Genomic DNA, 19,843 nt, shown 5'->3' on the forward strand with positions numbered 1-19,843 from the left:
TTTTCATATAATTTCATTTAATCTTCACATCAACCCTTTGTATTGTGTTGAAATGTAATATAGACAACACTTTTCAAATAGTAAACAGTGCATAAAATAACAGCTGTTAATGTTGGGTGGGTTGGTTAGTGTACACAGATAGGTAAGTGTTTCACTAATGTAGGAGGTAAATTTTGATGCTAAATGCTGCTTTTCACAGTGAATTTCTTTTCTTACTATTTAAATTTCTTCTTTTTGGTAGTCTCAAGGTCGATATGAGATTATGCTGAGTCTACAAAATATATTAAATGGACTAGGAGCTGCTGCTATACCTTGCCACAGGGATGTTTATAAAGCTGCTAAATCCTGCCTAACAGATAGATCCATGGCTGTTCGTTGTGCTGCTGCAAAGGTAAATGGTCTAATAAGCAGAATTTCTCAAAATAAATATAAAGAAAATTAAATTAGTTCATCCCTGTGAAAACACTAATAACAGCCACATGATCCTAAAGCTACAACCTTGGCAATCAGCTGAGACTAATCTTATGTTAGTATATGAGGAAACTGAGGCCCAGAGAATTCTATGGATTTCCCAAGGTTCTTCAAGTAGTTCACAGCACATTGTTGGAGGGTGGGGAATTCATGTTACCAGACTCTAAGTATTCCTTTCAGTCTACCATGCTTCTTCTCTGTAATTTTGTAAACTAAATTTTACATGTAAAGTTTACGTTATTTGAAAGAGATCTGTGCTTATCATGCCTTTTTTTTTAAGTCTAGGATTTAGATTTTGACATTTTAATTTCTTTTCAATATGTCACTTTTTGCAAGCTAGGAACAGAATCAGACTAAGGCAGTCTAGTCTTCTAAGGATCCAGGCCAAGTCTTGAGATCCTGTGCAGAATTATCATGCCTTCTTAATGTAGTTGGTTAGATAGTATGGTAAAGTTGTTGTAATCATTGTCACAATTGCTCATAGCCGACAAATTTGTTCTAAAGACATTTTTCCTAGCCTATTGAGTCAGAATGGATTTTCCTCCCACCCTCTGTGGACACATTGTTTTATATAATACAACTTTTATGACTTTTAGTAAGTACTCATTTTTTGTCCCTGCAGTCATTGTTTACATACTTTAAATTTGTATATCATTTTTGTTAGAACTTGATAGTTTCTACAACTTATATAGCTCTGAACCTGACGGTTAACATTTTGTTGTTCATTAATGTCTCTTTTTCCAATTAAATAGTGTCTCCTTGAACTTCAGAAAGAGGCCATCTTTATGTGGAGTACGGACCTGGATAGTGTGGCCACACTATGTTTTAAGTCCTTTGAAGGTTCCAATTATGATGTGAGGATTTCAGTTTCAAAGCTACTAGGCACGGTGTTGGCTAAAGCTATAATTTCTAAACATCCAGGAGCAGGTAAATTTATATAATTATTTTCATAATGTCTTATAATTTTTTCCCAGTTGGTTTATACAAACATAAAGGAGTATTACTACTATCCAATATTAATTCTGAAGAGCTGCAGGATATCTTAGAGATCAATTTTAGTTTATAAACATTGCTAAAGGTCCCAAGATTTCATTTTTAAACAATTCAGTAAAAATTTGAGGGAAAAAAATGAACTCTTGAAGAAATACACTTTATTTAGTCATTGTCTTTCTTTATACTATGGTCTTTGCTTTTTTTTTAAAAGTAAATTGTGAAACATTATCTAATAATAGATATGATCTGTATCTTAGTTCTTTTTTTAAGCAACATGCATTTGATTCCCTATTTTTGGCTTGCCATTTTCTAGGTCGGTATAAGGGAACAATGCTAAAAACAATTGGGCAATAATTACAAACAACAGGTATTTGAAATTCACCATACTTGGACAATTTGCTTTTGTTACTTTTTATTCCCTATTCCTACACTTATAGGCAATGAGCACAGATGGGATATTTTTGAAAACAAGAATTTGCCTGGATTTAATCAACAGTGTATGTAAAACACTGATGAGTAATTGAAAATTTGCTTTATCTTTCTGTCTCCAAAAAATAAACAATCTCACACAAATGAAAATGTGATTGTTCTGTAGAACCTTGCTTCTCAAACATTTGCAGACCTGTAGTATCAGCATCACCTCGAAGCTTGTAAGAAATGCAGAAACCCAGGCCCCACACAATTTACTAAATCAAAATTCTCATTTGAATAAGATCTCCAGATAATTCATAATGCACATTAAAATTAGAGAGGCGTTGCTTAAGAAATCATTATCATTATATAAAGGGAAATTGTTTTTCCTAAAGCCAGTGTTTCTTAACCAGGGATGGGAGAGGACAGTAAGCACAGCATATCACAGTCACATGGGGAACATTAATAAACTACAGTCCCCTCATTCTGAGATTATAAGTAAAATTTATAATAAATTTTTATTTTCATTACAGTTTCTCTAATCTTACAATTCATTAAGACTTTCTTACTTACCGGGTAGTGAGGAAAGGGTGAATAGGAACAGGAAGAAGCCACACACAAAAAAACCCAAACCAAAAAAAAAGTTGTTCAGGACAGTTAGGAGTTTAAATCTTAAGCCACCTAAAAAATTAAAGTTAGAAAACATGTTTAATGTCTTTTGAATTAATCCTTTTGAAAATGTGGATTGCTCATTTCTATATACATTTCTATAAATGTATCATAAGCGCTGGCACACAGTTGCAGTAAAAAAAGCAAAATGTAGAAATGCATAAGAAATGTGAATAAATAAGTGTATATGCTTTGATGGTAGCACTAAACTAATGCTAGTGTTTTTGTAATCAGATTGAGCAAAGTGAAGAATCAGCTTCATCCACACTAAGAAATCTTTAGGATTTAGCCTAATCTTTTGTTAGAAATTCTGTCATCTTGCGTCAATAAATTCTAGCCTGCAAATAATTGAGTTATTTTTGTACCACTAAGAAGTGATGTAGGTATCATAATAGAGTTTTTAAAGGTGGGGACTAATAGCAACATAGTGCTGAATAATTTAGAAAACCAATGCACTGGAGGTTTATATACTCAACCATAATACACAAAGGTTATAAAGTAGAGAACTGAAATGATTTTCCTAGTAAAACTAACAGGCTTCATTCAAACAAGTGGTATGTTACTCCAAGGCATTTAAAAAGCAGGGATTGAGTGTGACATTTTCCTATCATTGGAACGAGTTGTAGGAATTGATGTGATCTTTTAATATCTAATTTAATATTGTAAAACCTTCATTTGTAAGCATAATTGATTCTGGAAGCATGCTTGTAATCCAAAGCACTTGTATATCAAAGCAAATTTCAAGAAACATTGACTCAGTTGTGATCACGTGATATTTAGCATCATGTACTACTCATATTGCAAGACATCACTCATTTATCAAGTTAAAATTTGTTAGAAATATTTGCTTGTCTTGCAGAACACTTGCTGAACAAGTTACTTGCAATCCAAGGTTTTACTCTATCATTCTCTTACCTGCTCAAGGACATTGCCCTAGAAAGTCTCTCATCTCTTTTATCAGCTTTTCTCTCTCTATTGGATTATTACCTACAGAAACATGATTTTGTTTCTCCCATCTTTAAAAAAAAATAATCCTTTTCTGTCTCATTTCCCAGTGAGCTGGAGGTCCATTTCTCTTCCTTTTGCAGCAAAGTTCCTCCGAAGAGTTCTTGATACTGTCTTTAGTTTCTCTCCTGCCATATTTTTCAAACCACTTCAGTTAGGATTCTCCTCATTCACTCCTTCAAAACTGCTTTTTTTGTTAAGGTCACCAAAGACCTCCATGTTCATTCATTCATTCAGTAAATATTTGTTGAGTGTTTATACTTGGCCAGTATCTTTTCTGAGTACATGGGTTATGTCATTGAACAAAACAAATCAAAAGTGCCTATTTTGAGCTTATATTCTGATACTCCGCCATGCCAACATCAGTGGGCAGTTCTCAGTTGTCTCACTTGACCTTTCAGCAGTATTTAACTTGGCAGATCCTTTTCCTCCTCTTTTTTTCACTTGCCTATGGGACTTCATTCTCTCTTGGTTTTCCTTCTTCTCCACTAGAAATTCCTGTTCCATCTTTGATGATTCCTTATCTTTTTACAGAAGAAGCCCCTTACCTAGTACTTGGTCTTCTGCAGTGTATGTATGTGCATCCTCTTGGTGATCTTACCCAGTTTCGTGGCTTAAATACCATCTTTCAGGGATTCTTGGATTTGTATCTTTAGCCTGGGCACCCAACTCTCATATCTAGCTGCCCCTTTGCCATCTCTTTGGAAGTTTATTTGATGTTTCAAGTGAACTTGCCCTAAAGCGAATGCCTGATCTCACCTCCCCTAGAAAATATACATACCTGTTCTACTTACAGGCTTGCTAATCTCAGTTGATGCCAATTCTATCCTTCCTTCCAGAGGTTCAAATAAAAATTTGGAAAGTCACCCTTGACCCTTATCTCTCATACTCAATAGCTTTTCTACCAGACAGTCTTCAAATGTACCCAGAATTGAGACATCTTTAGGATTGGCTAATGATGAGGCTGACGCCTCTGAAGATGAGCTTGGAACTTATTGTTGTGCCAGAAAAATAAGGTGCTTCCACTGGCCAGCTCCTTGAAGACAGACCCACTGGTGACATCCAGGACTGTTAAGCAAAATTAATAATGACAGAAATTTATTATAACCTACTAAATAAAAAATCTATGAGTGCCTACTGAGAATAAATAAAAGAGAAAGTTCTTTTCTACAGTAAATGCTAACTAATAAATATTGAAGGAATGATTGTTAGATAATGACCTTTTGCAGTCATTATAGTAATAATTTATGCAGGTAGGAATCCTCTGTACCTAGTTGGATGAAAGTTTGATGGGTTATAGCATATTTATACTGTCTTAAAGGATCACCACACAGGTTGCATAGTAATTACGAAAGGAAAGTTGATATTTTACAGTGGACAGACCTGGCAGACAAACCTCATTCATGTGTTCAAAGATCATAACACCAATGTAGGGACAGACTAACAGTGCATTTTAATGTTATACATTGAAAAGGATTATGGCATTACTTAACGTGGTTCTCCTGCCAAAAATTCTGAGGAAATACTAGACAAACTCAGATTGAGTGCTGTTCTATAAATGTTTTCTTCAAGAATGACAAAGTGATAAGGAGAATATGGTAACTCTAGGTGAAGGGGACACGGGAGTTTATCTTGCAATTCTTGCAGCTTTTTTTTATAACATACTTTTGAAAAGTTTTGAAATAAAAACTTAAAAATACATATGTATGTATATCCAACTTCACTCTTCTGCAACCACTTTGATCTAAGCCACCATCGTCTCTTGCTTGCATTACTGAGTTGCTTCTAGTGGGTTTTCTTGTCTCAGCACAGAAGCAGAGTGACAGATTATATCACTGCTCTGCTTAAGGTCCATCATTAGACCCACTCACTTCACTCACATCCTTATAATAATGATCTACAAGGATCAATGTCTTCTCTCTCCCCATCCTTATACTCTGGCCTGTCTCATATTAGATTCCTCCAGTGCTCTGTTCATATAACTCTACTTGAACCCATTGGGCATCATATCCTTCTGAAAGGCCTTTTTGCCCTACGTATTTGCTCTGCCTAGAACACTTTTTCTCCATATATCTGCATACCTGATTCCCTCACTGTTCTCAAACAATGTTTAGATGTCACCTTTCCAATGAATCCTACCTTGACTACCCTATTTATTTTTTAAAATTTTTTAAAATGTTGTTATTTATTTTTGAGACAGAGCATGAGCAGGGGAGGGGCAGAGAGAGAGGGAGACACAGAATCTGAAGCAGGCTCCAGGCTCTGTGCTGTCAGCACAGAGCCCGAGGCAGGACTTGAACTCACAGACTGTGAGATCATGACCTGAAATGAAGTCGGACGCCTAACTGACTGAGCCAGCCAGGCATCCCTTGACTACCCTATTTAAAACTCACAAGCAGGGGCGCCTGGGTGGCGCAGTCGGATACACGTCCGACTTCAGCCAGGTCACGATCTCACAGTCCGTGAGTTCGAGCCCCACGTCAGGCTCTGGGCTGATGGCTCAGAGCCTGGAGCCTGTTTCCGATTCTGTGTCTCCCTCTCTCTCTGCCCCTCCCCCGTTCATGCTCTGTCTCTCTCTGTCCCAAAAATAAATACACGTTGGAAAAAAAAAAAGAATAAATAAATAAATAAATAAATAAATAAATAAATAAATAAAACTCACAAGCATTTGGGGCACCTGGGTGGCTCAGTCATTTAAGTGACCGACTCTTGATTTTGGCTCAGGTTGTGATCTCATGTTTGTTCAAGTCCCACATTGGGCTTTGTGCTGACAGTGCAGAGCCAGCTTGGGATTCTTTTCTCTCCCTCTCCCACATGTTCGTTCTCTCTCTCTCTCTCTCTCTCTCTCTCTCTCTCTCTCTCTCTCTCTCTCCCCCTCTCTCCTCTTTCTCAAAATAAATAAAACAAACCAAAACACAAACACTTCCCCCCAGTGTTCCTGAGCTGCTCTATTTTTTTGCATGGCTTTAATTACTGCCCAGTATACTATATATTTGGTCATTTATTATGTTCCTTATTCTTTCCTTCCTAGGATTTATGATCCATGAGGACACGGATTTTATACTGTTCACTAATGTTTTTCTCCCAAATGCCAATATAGATTTTCATTTGTTTCAGATAGTTACTTCCTCCTTAGCCTAAGGAGTAGATTTTTTGTTCATAACTTTGATTAATGGAAGTTTATTTCCCCACTGTGTATGACTTGAGCCAATAATGGTGTCAGAGCTCATGACCATCGTTACTCAGAAGAATGAAAGGGAGAAAATGGGTTCTTTTTTTTCTGAGAGCTCTTATTCCCTAGATATTCACAGGTAGAAATTCACCTATGTCAAACTGCAGACAAACTTGAAAGTAAATATTCTGCCTTAATTAATCTCTTAATTATTGTAGCCTAAGGGCCAACTGAGCAAATTAGTAATATTTAGCTTTGATTTCTCTACAGACTGAGGATAAAAAAGTTGTGCCTGCAGTTGAAAATTTTTAAAAAAATAGGACATGTTGGTTAACATGTAACATTTAACATGTAATATTTCAAAAGAATTTTTGGAAAATGAGGGGAGTTTATGTTTTTTATTTTAGAGGATGGTTAGCCTTTTAACTTCTTTGTGGAAAAGAGGGTAGTAGGGCATAATCTCAAAGTGGCTTAGTGTTTAAGATGTCATTGACATGATACTTCAGAATCTGTTAGGATTTGACCTCTGAACCCTTGTATAACTTTGTGTGTTAATGCATGTAATGTCTTGTCAGTTCTGCATTTTGTTTGGATTTTTAGTTTATTTTTGTTACAGTTAACATGTTAACCAAGATCATACAAATCAGGGTCATGCATTAAAATTTTAGTCTGTAAAGTACGAATCACATGTTTTGTTCTTTGTTATAGCAGCCTCACGTCAAAGCATGCGCAGAGTATCTCTGGAGGAAGTTCTGGAATTACTAGGAACAGGGTTTCTCCGTGGGAGTTCAGGATTTCTTCGAGCCAGTGGAGATATGCTGAAAGGAACCAGTTCAGTCAGTAGGGATGTTCGAGTTGGAGTTACTCAGGTTAGAGTCACATATCAGTTATCTACGTGTAATGCTCACTGGCCTCTCTAATGAGGATATTAGTATCTGCATATTCCAGGCATAAATGATACTGTGCAGGGTCATCACTTATGCTCTCATATTTATAAAATAGACTTGGTAAGGCTACAACACTCTTTAAAAGCTACATTACAAGTAAGAGAACCGTAGTTACCTAAAAGCCAATGAAATAGGCTATTACTCACAATGTGTCTTTAGTTCCTAATAGAAATTTTTATTTCCTTTGAAATACAAACAACATTTGTTTGTTTCTAGGCCTTATGCTTTCATGTGTCTTGTAGTTTAACATGTTTTCCATTGTGCTTTTGTGTGCTTTTACATTTCAGATATAAGGTACACGTTAGGTATGTATCACTCAGTATGGGTAATATTGTATTTCCATTTTATGTGGTTTCAATTCCTAAGTAAAAATCATAGCATATAATCTAAGTTAAACCTAGGAAAAGTATCTTAGAATAAAACAACACAGAGGTCTCTGAATTATCTTGTTTTCTAAATGCCCTTATGGTTCAAAGTGAATGTTGTTAATTCACGTATGTTCTCATTGTTTTATACTGTATACAGATGTTAGAGTTCTTGAGAATGTAAGGTATCCCAGTATAATTGTAAACTGAGTATTTCTAAAAGAACAGATTACATAAGAAATCTACTGTCTTTGTATCTCTGGAGTAAGACCAGCCATTAACATTTATGCAAGTAAAGAGCAGTGATTCATCACTGTAAAGTTTCCTTTCACATTTCTGGGTTTAAATTCCCTTAGAGTTAGGGTGTTGGAATATATTTAATTCTTACAATGTGTTCATGTTTGATTTGGCTTTTCTTGTTCAGAATCTTAAAGAGCTTGAATTTGTTCAGAGTAGCCAGAGGCACATCCTGCGTATTGGCTGGCTCTGCTCACTATCCTGCAACTTTGCACAGTCTGACCAAATAAAAATGCAGCATAAATGAAATCCCAGTTGAAAGACTGTGTACTTCATATTTGGCTTAATAAACAAACAAAAAATGTGGAAAGAGTAAAAAGAAACAATAACTTATGTATGTTTAGTAGAAGAGAAAATATTAATATAGAATTGAAATTATTTCATTTTGAAGATAAAACTCTTTTCTTTTTTAGGCTTATGTGGTATTTGTTTCAACACTAGGAGGGACATGGCTAGAGAAAAATTTTGCTGCCTTTCTTTCCCATATTCTAAGTCTTGTGTCACAGTCGCACCCTAAAGCCACCCAAACTCAGACTGACGCTGTCTGCGGTCGCCGTTGTGTTTCATTTATCCTCCGAGCTACTATAGGAGGCCTTCTTGGAGAAAAAGCTCAAATTGCTGCTGCCAAGGATATTTGCCAGGCTATCTGGAAGTTAAAGAAAGTTATGGGTATGGATCTGTTACAACATTCTGTTTTAACAGCTCTAAAGGAATTGTCCTTTCAGAAAAGCTAGACTGGCTACATTAATACAAAAAACACTTTTGTAATAGAGGTCATTTGTTTTAGGGCAAAGTTGTCAATACATAAATGAGACATAAATTATCTCACTTGGTAAGACCTGTCATATATATGTTAAGTCTTAAAGGCTGGTGATAATAGTTCCTCAGAATTCATAGTCTTCCCCTAGAAGTTGATAAAAGTGTTTTGAAACAATCCATGTCAGTTCCTGTACTATTTTAAGTCCACTCTGTTTATCTCGTATACCAATAAAATTGGAATATTTTTTAGTTTTCCATGAATTCTCCCTTTCAGTGCGACTTGCTGTAAGAGTAATTAAGGGCTGATGGTCAGGTTGCTTGAACTAAATTGGTTATATTGGTTCATTTCTTTCTCAATTAATGCATGTCCCCATTTTAGTATTTCAGTTAACTGCCTTAAGGGTTTCATATATGAAGAGTGGAAGTATTAATTTTTACCTTTATATTTTGTGCTCCTAACACCCACCCCCTACAATATATTTTAATAAAACATTGATGCATAGTTAGTTCTTCTGCTTCTGTCAGATGCTGTGATGAGTGACAGTAATGTGGAGACCCGGCTTGGCTCCACAGATGTAACAGCCAGCCAGCATATGCTGGTGTGTGCTCTACAAGAACTTGGAAATCTCACATACAGTCTTGGCACCACAGCTGCACCTTTGCTGCAAGATTCAAGTTCAGGTATGTGTTGTTTGTGACTCATCTGTATACCTTGTGTTTACTTTTACTCTAGACAACTTTTTTCCAGGGAAGAGAGTCTCCCTCATATAGCTCATTTATTATAGATTCCATTATAGATTTGTTAGAGATGTTTTATGAAGTGTATATAATCAAAATTTAAAAAAATAAGTCTATACTTCAGCTTTTTCTTTTATAATTAAAAGTTTTTCTCTAAGTCACCCCCTTAGTTTCCCTTTCTGGAGATATTTAAGATAACATGGAAAAAAGAAGCAAACCTCAATTCTTGTCTCTCATCTACAGTGAAAACTTGTATGATACAAGTAATTCACTTCCTCAAAGTTCCTTTCAAGCAGTCTCCATTTTCTTACTCTCTTGGAAAACTAATCACTTTTTGAGGGGCACCTGGGTGGCTCAGTCGGTTAAGTGTCCGACTTCAACTCAGGTCGTGATCTTGTGGTTCATAAATTTGAGCCCCGCATTGGGCTCTGTGCTGACAGCTGAGAGCCTGGAGCCTGCTTCAGATTCTGTGTCTCCCTCTCTTTCTGCCCTCAACCCCACTAGTGTTCTGTCTCTCAAAAATGAATAAAAACACCAAAAAAAATTTTTTTAAGAAAATTAATCACTTTGAGAGATAATTCACATACCAAAAAGTTCACCCTTTTGAAGTATCCAATTCAGTGGTTTTGGTATATTCACAGAGTTGTATAACTATCACCACTAATTTCTGAATGTTTTCATCACGCTAAGAAGTCCTATACCCATTAGCAGTCCCTCCCCATTTCCCTTCCCCCAGCCCCTGATAATCACTAATCTACTTCCTATCTCTATGGATTTGCCTATTCTGGACATTTCATATAAATGAAATCATAAGAATATGTGGTCTTTTATTTAAACATTTTTAAAACTCACTTTGGATGGCTTTTGTCCTTTGACTGTGACATGTTTTTCCTGCTGACTGAAGTTTACATTATGTTTAGTTTGTAAGCTCTTATCCCATATTATTGAAGTAGTAGTCAACGTGAATTGTTACATGTTTCAGTGAAGTTGTATGTTGAATTACAGCAAATACAGACTTTTATTCTTAACAGTAGTGGTACTCCACTGTCTTCATAATTGGTTAGTAGACTACTGAGGACCTAGCAAAGCCTGTTTTATTTAACATTTTATTCTCAGGTAAGAGTGATATGGCATATAGGAAGTGTACTAATTATGTAGATAAATGTGCCAAAAGAGATTTTTTAAAAAGAGGAGAATGGAGCATAATGTGACATTTCTTTTCAAGGTGTTTTTGTTATTTATTGATACTTTTTATTCCAAGTACCAAATGAATAGTGATCTCAAGATCAAAAAGCAGAACATTGGCTTATTTAGGAAATAAAATTTTTCTTTTGTGTTTTTATTTAAACCAGTTTTCATGAGACATATTAGTAGAAGTAATTCTTACAAATAAAAATTATAACTATGTTGTCTTTTTTCTATTCTGGTTTGACTTTTGATAAAGATAATATATTTTATATCCATGTGGCTGCTTATTCTTTTGACTTTTTTTGGCTAAGTGAGTTTATCTGTAGAGCTAAGTCTTTTTTTCCTGTCCTTCCAGGCATTCTTGACAGTGTCATTTCAGTTATTGTGCATCCTAGCATTTCTGTTCGACTAGCGGCAGCTTGGTGTTTACACTGCATTGCTGTGGCATTACCTTCTTACCTAACACCTCTTTTAGACCGTTGCCTGGAACGGCTTACTGTACTTAAGTCTTCACCTGAAGCAGTGACTGGCTTTAGTTTTGCTGTGGCAGCTTTGTTGGGAGCAGTGAAACATTGTCCTTTAGGAATTCCTCATGGAAAGGGCAAGGTAATGGTTTCATTCTCCACATATGATAATGACGTTGCCAGTTTTTGCTAAAAACATCATCGTCTTGTGTATCACCCAGTCAAAGCCATGTAGGACAAATTTCTGACCAGTCAGCTAACTTACTTAATTTTTAAATATTATCGAATAATTGCTGTGAAAAATGAAGGGATAGTAAAAAATATTTTACCCACTCTTAAACAGGAGTGCTTTCTGTGCTTTTTATTGGAAATATCTTCCTTTAGTAACAGAATTTGTTCCTGAAGGCTTTGTTTTGCTATATATTTAGCTCTGCCATAGAAGTGCATTTAAAATTGCATGTAAAAAATATAATAAAATAAAATCGCATTGTAAAGGACAAATCTTAAACTTTTTAAAGTAATTTTGTAGGTTATAGTATTATTGGTAATAGTATTTTAAAATTAGTAGTATTTTGAAAATAGTTAATGTTCTTAGGAATCAAGATTTTCCATATTTAAAAAAAGAGAGTTGCAGTTGTAAAATCAAGGAAGTAAAAGCCCCCTGTGTTAAATTTGAATGGAAAATATTACTGTTCCCTGATAATTTTTTTCTTTTCAAAAATACTTAAATCCTCACTCTGTCCAGTGACAGGACCTAAAAGCATTGACAACCTGGTAGCAAGGAAAACCCCCAGTGCTCAGATTATGGCTCAAAACCCATTTTAGCAAAAAGGAATCTGGGCTACATGAAGGAACGGCTTGTTCCAGATCCGGGGTAGGAAATGCACAATATAAACCTCAAATATCTTGTCATGCCAGAGAACAAGGAAGTCATCAAAGACTACTGTGTTCATTTTAATAGAATACAGAAGGTAACTTAAGGGCCTCCTGCTGACCAAAGATGGGATAATGTGTGCATCAAAATAAAAAACAGTAACAGTGGTTTGAATAACTAGGAATTACAAGTTATCAGAGAATGTTGTTTGACAGTGAAAGCCTTTTTAATCTAGGCCTTACACACATACAAGTATTTTTTTAGAAATAAATCACCATTGTTCCTTGCTTTCTCACTGTCACTCTTATGTCATTATTAGTATTATATTTGCCGTTTAGGCTTTACAAAAGAACATACCGTTACTTCAGAGGTTCTAAAACTATTTTGAGGATTGCCAGTACCATTTGAGTATGGTGATTGACAACTTTGGGAGGTGATATTCATTTAAATTCATTCTTTTATTATTTTAGTTATATTTGAAACTAACATATGTATCTTACTAAGCAAAGAATTGCCATTGCATATATTTAATTAAATTTAATATCCTCAGATTTTACTAGTTTAGGCAGAAAGGATTGGTTCATTCTTGTTCTTATTGAGTGTTACCCATTGGTTATATAGGCTGCAAGTAGTCCTAAGGTAGTAGTAAGTTGATTGGTTTGCTTTATTTATATTTTTATTCTTTTGGTTAGTTTTAAAATATACTAGCCTTCCTGTTTATAAAATTTATATGCCAGCTCATAATACTTGCTGCTTTTCTAGAGGTGTTTGGTAACAGAGATGTTTTCTCAGATAATAGATGCCTCAACATTGGCCTTTGTACTATAAAAGTATGCATTATCCATAAATGTGAAATATCTGGGTTTTCCTCCTTTGTTTTACAATACTGCCAATGTCATAGACTTTTAAAATAAAACATTTTTATGAATCCCACTCTACTGTGAAACTCACTTCAATGCGAGACTATTTTGAATACTTTTAACCTCTGTAGTATATTGCCTCTGGAAAGATTTTCAGCCACTCAGATATCAAAATAGTATGCAAATTTTAAAAAAGACAGATGCCTGGGGCGCCTGGGTGGCGCAGTCGGTTAGACGTCCGACTTCAGCCAGGTCACGATCTCACGGTCCGTGAGTTCGAGCCCCGCGTCGGGCTCTGGGCTGATGGCTCAGAGCCTGGAGCCTGTTTCCGATTCTGTCTCCCTCTCTCTCTGCCCCTCCCCGTTCATGCTCTGTCTCTTTCTGTCCCAAAAATAAATAAACGTTGAAAAAACAAAAAAGATGCCTATGATGAAACTTTTTCTGGTAATTACAGATTTAAGGTAATTGCTTAAAACTAAAATTAACTCAAATTCTATATACCTTAACTTGAACAGTTATACAATGTCATCATATGTGCTCTACAAAGAATTATAGGGCTGCTGTATACAACCTAATATGCCAGTATTTAACCTTAAAACTTAACAGTTTTTATAGTTTTCTCTATGATGTTGTCCTGTGGTATAGTCTACATGATTGACAGTACTTTTTGACTTTCATTTGTCATGTAAGGGTTAATTTTTCAAGAGATTGTTAGTTGCTGTCATTTGTCATTAACCTATAAATTGATATGCTTTTTTTTCCCCTTGTCCTTCTCCATGTAAATAGATTATTATGACATTAGCAGAGGATTTGCTGTGTTCAGCTGCTCAAAACAGTCGTCTTTCAGCCCAGCGCACACAGGCTGGATGGTTGTTGATTGCTGCTCTGATGACATTAGGTAATGACAGTCTTGTGGAAGGTTTACATAATTATGAAGTACTCTGTGTTTTCTGAACGTAAAGTATTGTATGATTTGAGGAGACTAATTTTTAATATATACCAGAATTTAAGTATCTACACAAACATTTTTCTTCTGGCAGTCAGCTTAGGAAGCCATATATTTATTCCATTCCTCAAAATGTTTTCAGATCTCCTTATTTAAAATTCTCTTCAAGACCAATTTATGAGCCTTGTTAGGATAAGTCAGTTCAGGCTTAACTCTGAATGACTCTGAATTTTCCAAAAATCATTCACATCCATCTTCAGGGGAAAATAATTTCCACAATGTAAGGGTTGGCAAGAGACCATACCATAGCCTGTAAATCCAATTCTGTAATTGTTTTGAGAATTGGTAACACTAATAAGATAATTGGAGGGGGATAGGGTTCATTATATTTATTAAAAATCAGCAAGTATTTTATGGTCATGACTTTTGTATTTGCATCCTATAACTTTGAAAATCAATTTTATTACTTTATTAAAGTTGCATTTTAAATCTCTCTTTTATAATATCATTTGTTGCCAAGATATAAAACTGGCTGGATTTAACCAATAAATCATTTTGACATCTCTGAAGTAATATGATCTAAAAGGAGCTTAAATTAGAGTACCTGGATAGTTCATTCGGTTGTATCTGACTCTTGGTTTCAGGTCTGGTCATCATCTCATGGATTCATGAGTTTGAGCCATGTTTCAGGCTCTAAGCTCTCAGCACGGAGCTTGTTTGAGATTCTTTCTCTCTTTTTCTGTCTCTCAAAATAAATGAATAAACTTAAAAAAAAAAAAAAAAGGAATACTCCCTAAAAACATTTTACTTAAATTAAAATAAGCAATCATAATTGAAGAACCATTTTAAATAATGTTCTTGATGATTAAAGAGATTTATTGGACTGTATCAGGGTTCAGCCTATGGGCCAAATTTGACTTGCCCTGTGTTTTATACAGCCTGTGAGCTAAGAAGAGTTTTTACATTTTTAATGGTTAAAAAAAAATATTTTGTGATCATGAGAATTAACATGAAAGTCAGTTTTCAGTGTACATAAAGTTTTATTAGAGCGCAACCATTATCGTATATATTGTCTGTGGCCTTTAAGCACTACAGTAGCTGAATTAAGTTATTGCCAGAGACTATGTGGTTTGCAAAACCAAAAATGTTTACTGTCTAACCCATTACAGAAAATTAGGCCCCTGGCATAGGTCATCATTTCACCATGTGATGGGGATAATGTGGTCAAACTTTTATTTGCTTTTTACTGGGTGTTTCTTGCCTGCCATATTGATGATTTTGGTTAATTAAAGGAGAAAATAAACTACTTAATAAGTGCAATATTTCAATGAACAAAACTTTTCAGAACAAAGTAATTCCATTGGAAGACGACTACAAGAAATCCCTTCTCTTTTAAAGAGATTATTAGTATATCATATTTTACTGCATAATCATAGTCAACATACAAAAAAGGATTAAAATTTTAAATTGATATTGTTAATTACTGTGTTTTCTTGGGCTTTAATCTCTTGTTTTATGTATTATTATTTACCTTTATTATCAATTTTTAGAATATATTGCTAATAACCTAGCAGCTGTCAAAGGTGTCAGTGAGGTTTTTACTCTTAAGTATCATTATGAACTCATAGATTTTTATATGTGTTTCAGTCCATTGCAGTCATTATTCCTTTTGATCCTCAAATTGTCAGTGAAAGCCCCTTCAAGCTGGTTCATGTATCCTTTTGACATGAACCTGGTATTCTTTGATAACATGTTTACTTTTGGCATAACAAGATGTCCCAGCTTTTACATTACATTTTCTGCTCCAGGCTTGCAACCAGTCATTTTCCAAGGAGTGTTGATTCTTTTTTGTGGGAAATGGTATGTAGACCATCTGGGTGCTTCATTAATTTTTGCCTTGAAGTTTTAACACCTTTTTTACATTTTCAGCATTTCCTTTACCATTAACAGTTTCCATCACTGTAAATATATTCACTATTCTGAACTAATATAAACTCAAATAGACCACATTCAAATCAGTTCCTCAGATGTAAACTACAGCATTTTTAAAACTTTTTTTGTTACACTTCCCACTTTATCTGATACCACCTGAAATAACTTGGATTCACCTGTAGACATCTACATGGCTTATAGATCTGTGAATGATAAAGTGTGTAGTTTTTGCTAGGTACATTATTCTTGGTGTGAATAAACTTACTCTTGTTTATGTATTCTCTTTGTAATTACTATGTACTCATTTTTATTAAGTTAATTCATATATGTCTCTGAAATGACATTGTAGGAAAGAGGCACTGTTCACTACTGAATTAGTGAGATATCTTAAGGATGTAATGACAAATATATATGAAACTTGTCAACTGTGGGTATTTTCAGTGATGCTACACTTTTTTTTTTTTTTGTATCTGACTAAATTTTCCCTTCAGAATTTCCTCTTTTCTCACAGCCTAGTATATATAGAATGTGTGTGTGTGCATATACATGTATTCACACACACAAACCTTATGGTTAACTTACTCTTAATGGCCTTATTCTGATTTCCTTTTTTATTACAATGCTTGGGGTTTTTTTTTTTAGTAGTACTTCATCAAAGAAAGCAATGAGCAAAGAGTAAAGAATTATGCTTGTTTTGAATTACGCTGTAGAAGTTAGCATATGGCTTCTTCCCAAAAAGGTCAGAAGAAAAATGAAGAAATTAATTCTATTTTAATCTACTATAAATCAAAAGCATAAAAAAAGATTGGCTTGCAGTTGCCCTGTCATTTTGCCTTTAGCTCCTCTCTTCATATGCAAATTTTGAATGATAATTGCTTAATGTCAAACATCATATAAATGGTTATCATGAGTGAAACACTATTTGGTATATAAGCTCATATAAGCCTCGGAAAGGGTCCAGTGAAATAAATGCAATTATTACTCCATTTATAGATGAGGAAATCGAGGCACAAAAAGGTTAACTTACCCAAGTTTACACAGCTAGTAAGTTGGATGGACCAGGGTATTAACCTGGTGGTTTTCTAGAGGCCATTGTTACTAGTTCTAGGTTATGTTGCCTTACTACAGAGGAAAAACATACAGTGCACAACATGGGAATAATAAAAAAGGAATACTTATAAGATATTTTAAGATAACTTGTAATTTTAAAGAAAATAACTTTGGGGCGCCTGGGTGGCGCAGTCGGTTAAGCATCCGACTTTAGCCAGGTCACGATCTCGCGGTCCGTGAGTTCGAGCCCCACGTCGGGCTCTGGGCTGATGGCTCAGAGCCTGGAGCCTGTTTCCAATTCTGTGTCTCCCTCTCTCTCTGCCCCTCCCCCGTTCGTGCTCTGTCTCTCTCTGTCCCAAAAATAAATAAATGTTAAAAAAAAAAAAAAAAAAAATTTAAAAAAAAAAAAAAGAAAATAACTTTGGGAGAAAAGCTGTGAGTTTGTTTTTTTGTACTAACTAGTTTTTCTTTTTTCTTAATTTGACGCTATCAAGTAAGATGATATCATTGTACATTGCCTTTCATGACTGAGTTTATTTATGATCTCATTTCATAAATGTTACTGACCTGAAGTTTTTTTTTTTTTTTTTTTTTTTTTTTTTAAGTCCTATCAGATATATCACATCTGATTTTTGGCCTGGAACAAGTTGCTTTCAAAAATTAGCATTACTCTCCGTATACACTGTTATTTGTTACCCAAACAGTAGTACCTTGGATTTACACGATACAGTACAGTTCTTCAAAGTACTGTGAAGTGTGCGCTATCATTTAGATCTGACAAACCCTCGGAGACAAGTAATGTAGGTAGTGCTACCTTCATTTCATAGTTAAAAAACCAAATCTACAGGTCACAGCACTAGTAAAAGAGCTGACCATAGAGCCCATACTCTACTGTTCCTTGTTTCTTCTCTTTGTAATCCCAGTACTTTAGATAGCAATTCTATAGCACATTTATTAGAAACACATTTTAGGGGCGCCTGGGTGGCGCAGTCGGTTAAGCGTCCAACTTCAGCCAGGTCACGATCTCGCGGTCTGTGAGTTCGAGCCCCGCGTCAGGCTCTGGGCTGATGGCTCAGAGCCTGGAGCCTGTTTCCGATTCTGTGTCTCCCTCTCTCTCTGCCCCTCCCCCGTTCATGCTCTGTCTCTCTCTGTCCCAAAAATAAATAAACGATGAAAAAAAAAAAAATTAAAAAAAAAAAAAAAGAAACACATTTTAGATAGCACATTTATTGGAAACAGAATTTAAGAAAAGGGGCAAATTGCAGTAGTGGATTAAAATACGTGTATTTGGGGCGCCTGGGTGGCGCAGTCGGTTGAACGTCCGACTTCAGCCAGGTCACGATCTCCCGGTCCGGGAGTTCAAGCCCCGCGTCAGGCTCTGGGCTGATGGCTCAGAGCCTGGAGCCTGTTTCCGATTCTGTGTCTCCCTCTCTCTCTGCCCCTCCCCCGTTCATGCTCTGTCTCTCTCTGTCCCAAAAATAAATAAACGTTGAAAAAAAAAATTTAAAATACGTGTATTTGAAGAGAGAAGTTCCTGCTTATTAATTGAATTTAAAGATTAACGCTTTGGGTTTTTTTATAAGTGACAAGTTAAATAAATTACAGGTCCTGCAGTTGTCAGTCATCACCTTGCTCGAGTTCTGCTGTTGTGGAAGTGTGTCTTTCCAGTGTCTCCTAAAGATCTAGAAACAGAAAAGAGCCGAGGAGATTCATTTACATGGCAGGTAACCTTGGAAGGACGAGCTGGTGCGCTCTGTGGTAGGTCAAGTTTGGTTTGCTTTCTCACTTTCCTTTGGCTTTTTCCCACTCTTTAACTTTTCATGTGTTTAGATCTTTAATGGTGGAAATATATACTTAGGATATTTTTGTAATTGTATATAATTAGTTAGTGATTATAACAAATGTACAATAAACCAAAGTTAGGGCTCCGATCCTTAGGATAATGCATGTTTTCTTAGATGTAATCCAACTGAGAACTGTCAAGATTGCTTTGTCTTTAGTAGGCATTCATTCCTCTTTTTAGAAATACTAGGATTGGATTTAATTAAGTACAGTTTCCATTTAGTTTTTTGTATATGAAAGTTGTACCCTCCCATAGTATATGAACCATTTAAAAATAGCATCTACCATGAATATTTGAACTAAGGAAGAAAGTATTTCTGGAAAGACATGGAAACATTGATTTTGGTTTTGTTTGTTTATTCATGGCATTTTTACCCTTAAAAAATGAAGACCGTTTTGAAATTCATCTTGAAACTCAGTCTAACTTTAAAATATTCATTTTATTCTACATATGAAGTAACTCCTTCTGAAAACTTGTGTTTCAGGTAACACCTATTAGAACCCAGCACTGTTGACTCAAATGTCATCATAGTTTTGCATAATTAGTGTAGAACTGGCAAACTTGAGGTTCTAAGCTAATTTAGCTCAGAAGCTGAGTAAACCCCAGGAAAGCAGCATTTTGTTAACTTGGTTTTTGGTCTCCTTCAGTGATTCTAGGAACTGTTTTGTTTGTTTGTTTGTTTTTTGTTTTTTGGCTTTTGGGTTTTTTTGTTTTTTGGGTTTTTTTTCCAGCTTGATTAGAGGTAAAAGACCCTAGCTTCCTCTTTGTACTAGAGTTTCAAGAATTTTTTGTTTTTAGCACATTTCTTTATTCCTCTAATAAAAATTCAGAATACTGTACCATAATTGAATGCTTTTTT

At 35.2% G+C, this 19,843-nt stretch overlaps 1 protein-coding gene across 8 annotated transcripts in view; it reads left to right on the forward strand.

The window, feature by feature from the left end:
- The window catches only part of HEATR5A (HEAT repeat containing 5A), a 122,506-nt gene that overhangs the window by 20,699 nt on the left and 81,964 nt on the right, over window positions 1-19,843 (forward strand). For 7 of the 8 annotated variants that reach the window (XM_086709982.1, XM_086709985.1, XM_086709988.1 and 4 more), the window contains 8 exons: window positions 242-391; window positions 1,224-1,398; window positions 7,430-7,590; window positions 8,744-8,999; window positions 9,615-9,770; window positions 11,371-11,621; window positions 14,000-14,111; window positions 18,747-18,899. In XM_086709982.1, the coding sequence (XP_086566108.1) occupies window positions 242-391; window positions 1,224-1,398; window positions 7,430-7,590; window positions 8,744-8,999; window positions 9,615-9,770; window positions 11,371-11,621; window positions 14,000-14,111; window positions 18,747-18,899 (1,414 nt within the window). The remainder of the gene's footprint in view (window positions 1-241; window positions 392-1,223; window positions 1,399-7,429; window positions 7,591-8,743; window positions 9,000-9,614; window positions 9,771-11,370; window positions 11,622-13,999; window positions 14,112-18,746; window positions 18,900-19,843) is intronic. The other variant, XM_086709986.1, reaches the window with a different exon arrangement.

Source organism: Puma concolor, chromosome B3, assembly GCF_028749965.1.
Source record: "Puma concolor isolate L17-30 chromosome B3, mPumCon1.1.hap2, whole genome shotgun sequence".
Classification (NCBI taxonomy): domain Eukaryota; kingdom Metazoa; phylum Chordata; class Mammalia; order Carnivora; family Felidae; genus Puma; species Puma concolor.